Source organism: Westerdykella ornata, assembly GCF_010094085.1.
Source record: "Westerdykella ornata strain CBS 379.55 unplaced genomic scaffold EI97scaffold_11, whole genome shotgun sequence".
NCBI classification, from domain to species: Eukaryota; Fungi; Ascomycota; class Dothideomycetes; order Pleosporales; family Sporormiaceae; genus Westerdykella; species Westerdykella ornata.
In genome coordinates, this window is record NW_022986861.1 from 500,949 (window position 1) to 512,155 (window position 11,207).

Here is an 11,207-nt window from a genome sequence, read left to right on the forward strand (position 1 = left end):
AAGTGCACGGCAGAACAACGTCCACTGTCCACACGCAACCCGGGTTGCTTCCGCCCGCCAACCACCTCTGCCCATGTCCAATGCAATACTGGCGCCATCGTCAAGGAAATACTAGAATAAAGGCAGACCTGAGCCTCTCTCTCAAGTCGATAACATTGGCATCCCGTCTTCCCCTCAAAGCCAGACCGGCATGCCTGTTCCCATCGCTGAGCCATGTGGAAAGTCGAAACCTAGGAAATGCCATCGGGTTAGAATGCTGTTTAGTAAATGTCCACTGCCCCTAGCCATCATGCCTCGTGACTGTCAAAGACTTTCGACCTTCCAGCAAGACATGACAAGAGTGACAGTTCGTTCGGCCAACGTCCAGTGCCCCATTGCCTCCAAAAGAAGGATGAAGGGCATCATCTACCATCGCATATTTCCCACTCCTGACCGCACGTCGCAGCACCCTCGGTGGGACCTAGCGACAAGCGCCTTCCTCCGAGTCTCGACGAGGATTCTCTCGCATGTACCGCTCAATGTCCTTCTCCTCCCTCGTTTTGATCTGCCGGAATCGCTTGCCCCATTTCTCCGTGCGCTTCTGCTTCTCCTCTGCCGACATGCTTCCCACATCCTCCTTCTTCGGCCGTCGCAGTTTGCTTGTGACTTGCTCGAGCCTGGCCTTGGCTGGTGAGTGCTCTCCAGCCTTTCTGGGTGACGTGGTCTTCGATGGCGACGTCGTTCCACTGTTGGACATAGCCGCAGTCGACGCCGCCTGCTTGCCTTTTCCACACGATGGCTTGAAGCACGATGCGTCAGCTTCAGCCGAATCCGAAGATCCCGCCACACCTTTCTCTTCCTCCTGTGCATCGACGACAAGTCCCTCCAGGTCGTCGACCGCACCGTCCAGTCCCGAAAGTCGCTGTTGTCCAGAAGCTCTCATGGCATTGCCATGGCCAGTCTCAGTCTTGTGAACCTCTGGAGGGTGCTCCTTCGCCGCAGGAAAGAATCGCTGCATCAAATCAGGTGTACCGTACGACCGGTTGCCCATCTGGTTTCCAGAGAATTTTTGGGAGAGAGGCGGATGGACAGACAGTGCAAGGTCAATTTGTGCCTCCCCTTTTTTGACTTGGTTGTGGCTTACAGGAACTCTCTGTCTATACCCATCAAAATTCCCTCCGTTCGATGGGCCTCGCATAAAGCCATCACGCGGAGCGTCAACTCCTTGCGCGTACGTCATCTGTACACTATGTTCGTTTGCTCTGGGACCGTATACCGGCGTGCGCGTTTGCCCAAGGTGTAGCGAGTTGACCTTCGCAGACCGCATGTTTTCAGTGAAGTTTATCCCAGAGTCATGTGCCATTGCGCCCGGCAAGTACCCCTGAAGCGACGAACGGGCAGAGGATGTCTCCCCATCATGGTTGTTGGTGAAGAGATGACCAGTATAACCACAATCCGCCGCAGTTCTGACATTCTTGTCAAGCAATGTCAGCAGGCCAGCCACATAGCCTCGAAGGACATCCGGAGCCTCAGGAAGACCTGTGTGACACAATCCCGCCTGAAACCCCTCCTGATAAGTTGAAGGAGGGTGGACAACCGGCTCCGATGCAATTCCCGGCCAATTCAATTCTGCGCTATTCTGACCGCCCGAGTCGCTACGCCCTGTGTTGGAGGACAAAGGTGCACCGGTACCGTCTGCTCGGGGCTTGTGGCCGCTGCCCGGGACTGGGGATTGCTTCCCGAATACCTCTGGCCAGGACGTCAGCTTCATTGTCGAATCGTTTTGAGTGGAGCTCCCCGCCCGCGACGACTGGCCGCCAGACGGTGGGTTCCACGGACCGTTAGACCAAGGTTTATCCGGAGTCGCTGGTAACTTGGTTGTATCGCGCGAGGGTTGTTTCGGTAATTTCTCCGGCGCGATTCTCGTGGACGAGTGCTCATGCGTATTGGTGGGGAAGAAGTCTGTCGTGGATATGCTGGACAGACTAGGCTTCTGAGATATCCCTCGGTCTTTCTGCGTCAGGAGTTGGCCTACGCCAGTTCCATTGGTGTGCCAAGGAGACTCCTTAACCGGTGAAGGTGTAGAAGGCGCCTGGTTTGAACCGCTATCCTTATTCGTTCCCGTCATTTTGGAGACAGGTTCATAAGTCGGACTCTTGGGATCGAGCCTTGAGGCTGAAGCACTGTTCTTCTTTCCGTCGTCATCGGGTTTCTTGATTGGAACAGCATGTGAGCGACGATTTGTCGAACTAGGTGAGTGCGAAGTACTTCCCCCCTGCGTGTGTCCGTTGTTGATCTGATAGCCGTTTTCCAAGGCTGGACATTTCCCCAACAGTTCGCCGTTGTTCAGGTTGTCAGGAACAGAACCGAATTGCGGAGTTTCAGTTGGATACGGAGGGGGCGCCGTGGGGCCATACGCCGGATACATCAGTTGGAAAGGACTAGGAGTCGATACATAAGGTACCCCCATGTTCGCGAACATGACCGGAGGAAGCGGACGGTGGAACGGTGGGACGAACGCATTCGGCGCTGGAGCTGGAACAGTCGAGCTTGATCCAACACTAGTCGTCTGAACGGGGTCACTACCACCCTCCTCCTTCGACTGGTCAGATTCTTTCATGGCATTGATCTGTTTCCGCACGGCATCAAGCTCAACAATGAGACTCCGCTTCTTTGCAATCACACTGGAACGCCACGCTTGACCCTGACGCTCGCCTTCTATGACTTCCAGCTGCTCGAGCTGGCGGAGCTCCGCTCTCTTGTTCTCGTAGTGCTCCTGAAGAACCTGAACATTGTTGGCGACCAGAGGGACCTGGGCGTTGGCATTCTGCGGGATCCACGGTGGGCCAGGGAGCGAAGGTGCAAACAGTGGAGTTGGGAATCCTGCCTGTTTTGTGGGATCCACGACCGGAGGGACAACTGGAGTAGGTACAGCAGGATGCATCGCGTATCCACCTTCGTAAGCCTGAATGGGATATATCCTGTCGCCGACTTGAATGACGGGTTGTGTTCCGATGATCCGCAACTGAGCGTTGAGATTTTCCGCTTGTGACTGCCTTGGTAAACCGGTGTTGGGATCAACACTCCTCGGTCTCGGGGCTCTGGTATTGCTACTTCCAAAGCGTGCGCCACTGTTCAGGGGTGGAAGATCGCTGGGAACTACTCGACCACCTGCTGTGACCCGCATGCCCGGAGGGCTTCCGTGCTCCTTCAGGAGCCGTTCGGCTTTTCCACGCTTGACGGAAGGAGAAGGCGACGGCTTCTTCAGGTTGGTCGCAGCGGCGGAGACTCCAGCAGCGGTTGCAGACGCTCGTACAGGTTTCTCGAAAGACGCTGTGGACGCTGTTCGAATGATGTTGGCGGATACAGTAGGACGGATGACGTGTTCTGATGAGGGATAGATATATTAGCTCTAGCCCGGTGAAGATGAGCGTATCGGTGTGAGTGAGGGTGTGAAATTGCTCGCTGTCTGCGTCGGCGAACTTGTGAACAGGTGAAGACCTTCGGTGAAGAGTGGGGACAGATAGCCTGTAATAGGGGCACATGGGATCACTCACCCTTGATGACATCTTCATCAGGGAATTTATCGATAGACACGGCGGATTCCGAAACGGAGTCTCGCAGGGCGAGAAGTTTTTCGACTGTGTAGGCCATGGGCATGACGCCTCAACAACAGATTCGGTCAGTGAGGCGGACCGACACCCAAATATGTGAAGCTTCGAGGGCGGCGGATTTCGGTTTAGCAACAAGACGAGAGATGATTGTGATGCGAATATCCTGCCATTCTGCATCAGCACACGCCAACAAGCCCCGTCCAATTGTGAGTGAAGCCGGTAGTGAGCCCATGACAACAGTGAGGGAAGGCAGCGCTAGGCGAGGACATGGAAGCGGATGAAGTCCACAGTCCACTGGTGAGCAGCAGCCATACCTCAATGCTGTTGTGGAACGAACAACGAGCGTGCAGCTATCCAAGCGCTGAGGTGCAGCAATGACGGAAAAAGAAGACGGACAAGAAGAGGGCGGAAGGCAAAAGAGTGTTGAGGAGAGGAAGCAGGGCACAGTTGGATGGCAGGATATCGGGCGGGAACCAGCGCGCGGGTGCTCTTCCTCCTTCGGGAAACAATATAGACTGCAGGTGCCCAGGCGATGGCTTCCAAGGTTGAGAAAGAAACACTCGCTCTGTACACCACTACCTAGGTATAGAAGGATGGATGAGGGTGTCGAAAGCTGCACAGGTGGACCTGCTACGGGATTCTGAAGCGCAACTGCTCTGCGGACAGAAGCAGACGAGGAAAGAACGCCCAACCCTCACCTCCAGGAACATTTGAAAGTCATATGGAAAAATCTGTTGTCACTGGCAAAGGGCTATACGTAGAGTGTATGCCCACTGCGGCAATTGAGTAAAACAAGGTGCATGGAGAAGCCTGATTTGTCGTTGCTGTCGCTTCACCATCGACCAGTACCTAAACGCCAATGTTGTATGCGTCCCTGCTGAAATGCTTGAGCCATATAGCCCAACTTTTGGTACGTGGAAAATGCCTGGAAATCGAACTCTGGTCAATCCCTATCTGCGTCTGCTACGTTGGGCGGATACCGGTTCAAATGCGTCGTCGTCATCGGATATCTCGTCATCGCTCTGTTCTGGCTATCAATGACCGTCCAAGCAACTTTTGGCAACGGAATACTGACCGGCTCCTGTACCCTCTTGCTCTTCGCTGCCCTCGCCGGAGCTTGACTGCGCCGAGTCGATGTCTGCGAGAAGTTCAGTGTCGTTTGTTTAGCGGCTGTTCTTCCTGCAGCTCTTTTCGGCGGGGATTTTGTTCTCGCTGGCGCCTTTCTCGTGGTTGTCTTGGTCGGCTTAACAAATAGTGTCTCTTCTTCCTCTTCTTCCTCCTCGTCATCATCGTCCACCATTATAACGTCCTCGTCTTCCTCGTCCTCATCCTCGTCCTCCTCCACCACTTTCTTTTTCCCACGGACCCCTCTAGCCGGTGCAGCTTTCCTTGGCGCAGGAGCCTTCTTCTTCTGGGTTTCCGTAGCAGCTTTGCCTTTACCTCGCGGCGCGGGTTTCTTTGGTGCTATTGCAGCGAGGTCCTCGTCATCGTTATTGTCCTCGGCATCGGTATGAATGAGTGCCCCAGGTTGATCTGCCCACTCCCCATCCATGTCGCTGTCCCAGTTATCTGGCTTCGGTTTGAGTTTCCGCTTTCTCTGTTGCCATATTAGCACGCTCCAGGGAGTATTGGCAGGAACATACATTTCTCTTCAATTGTCCGGATGCGAACAACTGCTCGAGTTTTGACCGGTACTGCTCCATCTCCGCCACGATGTCTTCTTCGTCAACATCATTTGTCTCCAGCAGATGCTTCAACTGGTTGGCAAGACTCTCGTTCACAAACATCTCCATGGCATGCTTGTCGTCTTTGTCCACAAATTGAGTAACAGCATCTCCGAACGAATTCTGAGGTAGAATAGTAAGAGATTGTGCTTCTAGGAATTCCTTGACGAGCTTCTCAACTTTCACGGAATCGAGTGACAGCTGATTGAGAACAGACTGGTCCGGCAGTTCCGCATTGTTCTTCAGGGCGGCTTTGGCACATATGAGTCTCATTGATTCAGTCATATGGAAGCAGGAGGGACTCACCTTTAGCGGTGTGCTTCTTCCTGTAGAATTGCACCACGTCAGTGGTATTGGCCACACGGTCGACGAACCGATTAGAGAACCGTTGGGGATTCTCGCACTTGAACTCCCCTGGCTCAGGAGCTGTGTACTCGACCCTCAGCCGCACCAGCGGGCGAGGAATTTCAATGTCTCCGTCGCTGCGGTCTTCGCCTTGTAGCTCCAACCACTCTCTCTGAGCATCTTCGATAAGCTGCTCCACAATTCCCTCGAGATGCTGCGTGATCTTCGTCCGATTCTCGCTCTTCAACCACAACTTGTCTCTCTTTATTGCTTCCTCCTCTGCCAGCACAATTTCCTTCATAACGAAAGGCCTCACGCTTTTTAGACGAATTTTCTGCGAGTGCCATTCTTTCCCGGTGATGCTTAAGATTGCAACGTGCTTCGGAACAGCCTCCCCAGGCATGAGGGAGGTAGCCACTGAGGAGCCCGGCTGCATGACATGGAACCCCATCTCTGGATTGAACGTAGGATCTATAATGCATTCGTGCTCGTGGCCCCAGACTACGAAGTCCATGAATTCGGGAAGGAAGTTCTCGGGGAGATAGCCGGTGTCCGTATAGGCATGGCTACGAGTGTTAGGTTTTGTCTTCCATGCAAACAGATTACTTACTGGTTCTGATGAACAGTCATCAGGTTGAACCATTCATCTTTATGTGCTGTAGGCTGGAAGAACTTGACAGTTCCCTCCCGGAAGTTTCGAAATAGACGCTCATCGCGGATATTGCTCATGCCGTAGAGTGCGAGCTTGGTCTTGCCTTTCTGAAGCAGAACTGGTTTAACTGAGACTTTGTCGGTTTCGATATGTCTTCCATAGTAGTTGACAAGCCCTGACACCTGAAGTATGTCTAACGCGGAGAATGATCCCTCCTGTACACTGTCAAATTGGTATACTTTCTTTTCACTGAAAGACACTCACGCCAGACGGGTCGTCATGATTGCCATGGATCGCAAATACAGGTATCGCAACGTTGATGTCGGGATCTTCATAGTTGACGTGATCAAAATAGCTCATACATGTCAGTCACTCTGCCCAATGAAGACGAGATGAAGCGCATATTTACCCTCCAAAGTTCTCACTAGCGTCACTGACCATCTCGAGCTCACAAGGCTTGTCTCCTAGACAGTTCATCCGCAAAGATCGCATAACATGGTAGAGGGATTTTCGGGACGGCTTGTTCTCATGGAACAAGTCACCGCCATGTAAAACCATGTCAACATCATGTTCTTTGGCAAGACACATGACCTCATGGAACGTCTTCCAGCTGTCGTCGCCACGATGGAGATCCCGTTCATTGTAGCCGACATGACTGTCTGTAGCTATGAGAATACGGATTGTGTCCGGTCCTGACGCGGAGATCAGCTACTGGTTATACTTTGGTAGAGATAGTTCTACCTCTTGGAGGAGGCTCCGGAGATGATGGGGCTTGTCGCCGCGGCGGCATATTAGGGAAGCTTTCTGCGTCTTCTAGCAGCACAATGGCCCCGAAGCACGGTGATATTTTAGTATCGGGAGAACGGAGAATGGAGAACGAAGAAACTGATAATGGACCAACTCACCAAGAGGCGTCGACTTCGTCCCACGCGAGACGCGCTTCCGCCTACGCCAAGATTCCATTCAACTCGCCAGATCACGTGGTCGTGATGAGCGTTAAACCGAATCTGATCAGAATCCATCCACACCTCAACATCTTGCAGCCCGTCGCCATGTTTCCCACGCAGGCGCTTCGCGCGCGCTCTGTCTGGAAAGGTATGTGAGCTGGCATCGCGGCGAATGCATCTGCTAATCCAATTGAAGGCCCCAACATTCTCCCGTACGTCTCAACAGAATCTTCAATGCTCCTCAGTCTGTTTCCATAACTGACCGTCTCCTAGGCTTCCTATCGTGCGGCCGAAGCCTGGAGAGCGTATTGCTCCCATAAAGACACAAGCTCGCTCCGCGACGATATTGCCCAACTTCGTCGGTCTGAAATTCCAGGTTCACAATGGGAAGAACTACCTCGACATCACCATAACGGAGGACATGGTTGGACATAAGTTGGGAGAATTTGCGCCGTATGCACCCAGCTGTGCCTTCAAATAGTATTGAGCAGCGATATTGACTCTGCTAATAGGACGCGGAAGAACTTCACATATAAACAGACGAAGAACAAGTAGCTGTTGGGCCATGTGCATCAAAGGAGTTTGGGTATCATTTGGGAGGTCTCTGTACCTGTAGCTTCTGTAAAATGAAATACGAGCGCTCTTTTCAGAGGAATACCACTCCACAACCCAGACCTGTGACCGAAATTCCTACCGGGCTCCTGAAGCATGAAGCCGGGCGACGCTGATGCCGATCCAGAAACGCCTCTATACCCCGCCTGCGCAACGCCGATTATAAGCAATGAGATGATCGTGCATGAGGGAATCACCGGTAGAACTCTCCCCTCCTGACGTTAACTCCATATTCCCCAACAGCCATACCCAAATCTTCCATTGTCAACACAGTGCGGCCTTGGCTGCCACCTTGTCCACCACCACCGTAGCCTGGTCGCTGGACACCAAGGTTCATGCCCTTGGACGCGCCGCTATCCTTGCCTCCCTGCGCTCCACCAGCACCACCTGCGGCAGCCTGTGGACCACCCACACCACCTGCTCCCCCCAGTCCTCCTAACGGATTGTTACTTGTTGAGTTGGACGACCGTATGCGGGAGAACTGGTAAGCATCTGTGGCAATGTCGGCGATGAACTTCTGGGTTGCGAGAGCCAGTAGGCGGGCGAGATGTGGTGAAGTCTGCGGCGGCGGTGGGAGGCCGGCAAGGGTCAAGTAATAGTTGGTGACAGCATCAGGTATCTACTCTAATCAGCATACGCCCTTGTAAGAGCAGGTCAAGGACGGCATACAATGGGAGCGTAATCATCCATCTTCCCTAGGAACTCTCGCAACGTAGCGTCCTTCTTGACCTGTATGCGAGCCTCAAGTGAAGGCTCGGCGTCCGCAATTCCGTTCGGTGCAGAAGGTCCAACGTCATTTCCGCCGTCCAAATTCATAGCGTCTGGTTGCGACGCGTCTGGTCTGATGTCGGCGTCGATCGAAGCATCCAGTTCATCAAGGGCGTTGCTGTCTGCACTGTCTACCGTCGGTCGCGTACTCTCCTCCATTGCGCTGGGTACACTGCAAGATATGGAGTCTAAAAGATGTTCTGCGATCGGAACGGAGGCCGCTTAAGAACCTATTGAAGTGGGTTTGTGTGGGTGTGGTTGGATGGAAGTGACAATGCCGCGGAGGTGAGATTGCTCCCCGCAAGCGCCATCACGTGACAGGCACCTGCGGGGAACATTGAAACTACCCGGCATAGAGGAAAATCAATCATCGCCGCAGCCAACTTTGGCGCAAGTCCCTCATTCAAGATTGTTCAGTTCCTCATCCTTTAGGAAACAGTAGACTCCTCCTTCTACGCTTCCAAAGTCCCATGGCCTATCGGTATAGCGCTAAAGTCAATACTGCAGCAAATCACCCTCCATGCACGCACGCCCATTCCATTCCTACCTACCATCCTATGTGCTCCCTGGGCCCCCCAACAGCGCAAACCTCCGCACTATGCTTGGGCCGATTTCATCATACTCCGCCTTGGTGTGGCAGTAACTCCTAAACTCTGGTGTCTGACCCAGTAAACTGCCGCCGAACCATGGACCGTGCCGCTGCCTCTTGTGAGTAATGACTTGAACGTCCAGTCCTCCGCTCTTGGCGCCTCCACTTCTGGCCTCCGAGGCCTTGATTCGTGCGTCCACCAGATGCCGAATGTCGCGCTGTAGACGTCTCCCAAAGTCCTTGTATAGCGTAGAACCGCCAGAAAGAACAATGTTTTTGTAGAGACCCCTTCTCACATCAATGGGAGATGTCTGAATCACATTGTCGACAATGTTGGGAAGTGGTGTCAGGAAATCTGACGAGTAGATTTCCGGGTTGAAGAAGATCTCCGGTGCTAGGAAACGCTCATACCCGACGTCGACCTGCACGGACCGGCCATTGGGGTAGTTTACAGTATACTTCCGGAAACGGTCCTCGGGCTCCCGGTCGAAGCGAGAGAACTCCTTGACAATATCTGGACAGACATAGCAGAACTCCTCTTTGATGCGCTCGGCGGTCTGGAGCGAAGAGTCGGGCTCTCCGCGATCTCGGAGAAGAGACTGTACAAAATTGGTGATGTCTCGTCCTGCGATAGGGACGCTCTTGATAGATGATCCAATGACGTAGCCTTCAGCAACAGGAATAACGTGTGTTACACCCGCGCCTGAGTCGATGACTGTTCCCGTGAGAGATCGGTCTTGCACTTTGGAGCTCGTCCAGGAGGCCGCCAGTGCAAGAACAGCTTGCACCGCAATATAGAGACCCGCACAGTTGAAGGATTCGAACATGATCTCGGCGGTGTTTTCACGATTTTCCGGGGGGTTTAGGGGCTGTTGATAAGTTAGGAGTTACCGGGAAGTAGAGACAGTAGTGAAGCCTACCGGCTCAGTGAGCAGAAAGTAATGATCCTCGGGTTCCACTCTCAGGTACTTGAATATTGAGTTTGACCAGAAGCGTTCCATGAGATCCTATGTCTGTAAGCAATGGTCCAACTACCAAGTTCGTCTGAGCTCACCCAGTTGTCTATTTGCCCATGCCTGATAGGATAATGAATGCCATACCCAGGTCCCGCAGCGGCCGCGAGCGCTTCATCGCCAATGAAGAAGTCCAAGTCTTCGGTACCGCGTTTGGCGGAGAGGTGACCACTTGGACCAGCACCACCAGTCAAGAAAGAGGGCTTATTCGCAACGGCTGGACGTCCTGATCCGGAACCACCTGCACCACCAGTTGGGCCTTTCGTCGCTATGGCGGTGGGGAACACGAACGATGGGGAATCGTTGCCTGCAAAACCTGTTTCGAGGGCGTTAATGTTGTAGAAAGCTCGGAGCGAGTATGTGGTCCTAACCAAGCTTCGAATAACCCGTACCGCTGAAGTGAGCTGTCAGTATGCGATTGAGGGAAGTCTGTCGACGCTGGGGGGAAGCTTACTTGTCCATGACAACGGCCGGGGTATTGGACGCCATTTTGACAGCTTCCTCGTGATGGAAGAGGCTGTGGCCGGTTCAACGGGTTCAGAAAAAGAAGCGTGGATGGGAATTGAGCGTGCTGCCTGCGTCAGAGGGGTTGGCGGAGATGATGGGGATGTGTGGGCTCCAACCAAACCAAGCCCCGCCAGGATTCCGCCTGCCGCGCCATCTCTCTGGTCGGGGCGGGAACCGGGGCGCAGCGGAGCACTTGGCAAACCGTTCAACACTTGGCATTTAGACAACGTTCCATCATCCTTAAGTTTCCATCAATATCAATACGGTGAGGCTATGTTCGAGACACAATATGGACATGGACACGCTCATCACGTCGAGGTGAAGTTTCACCGTGATCGGCTGCATCGCCATCACCTTGGCCTTGGCACATGCCTACGTTTAGGTGTTTAGGTGGTAGTTGGTAACTCGAGAGGTGGAGAGGTGAAGAGGAAGGAGCGGTCGCCTTTTTCCGCACCTT

The 11,207-nt window shown here is 53.4% G+C and overlaps 5 protein-coding genes across 5 annotated transcripts; 1 reads left to right on the plus strand and 4 right to left on the minus strand.

The window, feature by feature from the left end:
- Positions 1–460: 460 nt before the first annotated feature.
- Positions 461–3,639, minus strand: EI97DRAFT_458697 (uncharacterized protein; the record flags this gene model as incomplete). Its single annotated transcript, XM_033800933.1, has 2 exons — positions 461–3,366; positions 3,537–3,639. The coding sequence occupies 2 exons, from the start codon at positions 3,637–3,639 to the stop codon at positions 461–463; spliced, it is 3,009 nt and encodes a 1,002-aa protein (XP_033653749.1).
- A 904-nt stretch (positions 3,640–4,543) lies between these two features.
- Positions 4,544–7,236, minus strand: EI97DRAFT_494275 (DNA repair exonuclease; the record flags this gene model as incomplete). Its single annotated transcript, XM_033802383.1, has 8 exons — positions 7,056–7,236; positions 6,724–7,006; positions 6,579–6,669; positions 6,273–6,529; positions 5,624–6,228; positions 5,237–5,568; positions 4,669–5,190; positions 4,544–4,624 (listed from the first exon to the last, which is right to left on the minus strand). Exons 1-8 carry the CDS (start codon positions 7,102–7,104, stop codon positions 4,544–4,546), a joined length of 2,220 nt encoding a protein of 739 aa, XP_033653750.1. The 5' UTR covers positions 7,105–7,236.
- A 130-nt stretch (positions 7,237–7,366) lies between these two features.
- EI97DRAFT_377986 (ribosomal protein S19/S15) lies at positions 7,367–7,816 on the plus strand (the record flags this gene model as incomplete). Its single annotated transcript, XM_033795641.1, has 4 exons — positions 7,367–7,409; positions 7,458–7,473; positions 7,535–7,714; positions 7,774–7,816. 4 exons carry the CDS (start codon positions 7,367–7,369, stop codon positions 7,814–7,816), a joined length of 282 nt encoding a protein of 93 aa, XP_033653751.1.
- EI97DRAFT_52477 (transcription initiation factor IID, TAF10 subunit) lies at positions 7,740–8,998 on the minus strand. Its single transcript, XM_033802878.1, has 2 exons — positions 8,543–8,998; positions 7,740–8,492 (listed from the first exon to the last, which is right to left on the minus strand). Exons 1-2 carry the CDS (start codon positions 8,798–8,800, stop codon positions 8,067–8,069), a joined length of 684 nt encoding a protein of 227 aa, XP_033653752.1. The 5' UTR covers positions 8,801–8,998; the 3' UTR covers positions 7,740–8,066.
- Positions 8,999–9,196: 198 nt separating this feature from the next.
- Positions 9,197–10,732, minus strand: EI97DRAFT_450539 (putative arp3, actin-related protein 3; the record flags this gene model as incomplete). The annotated part of the gene is made up of 5 exons (XM_033800290.1): positions 9,197–10,099; positions 10,151–10,237; positions 10,285–10,559; positions 10,615–10,637; positions 10,698–10,732. The coding sequence occupies 5 exons, from the start codon at positions 10,730–10,732 to the stop codon at positions 9,197–9,199; spliced, it is 1,323 nt and encodes a 440-aa protein (XP_033653753.1).
- Between the last annotated feature and the right edge of the window lie 475 nt (positions 10,733–11,207).

Excerpts from the sequence above, each read along its gene's own strand:
- EI97DRAFT_52477 (XM_033802878.1), bottom strand. The coding sequence starts at position 8,800 with ATGGAGGAGAGTACGCGACCGACGGTAGACAGTGCAGACAGCAACGCC. Across the intron at positions 8,493-8,542 it reads TGGATGATTACGCTCCCATT|ATACCTGATGCTGTCACCAA; the intron begins GTATGCCGTCCT and ends TGATTAGAGTAG.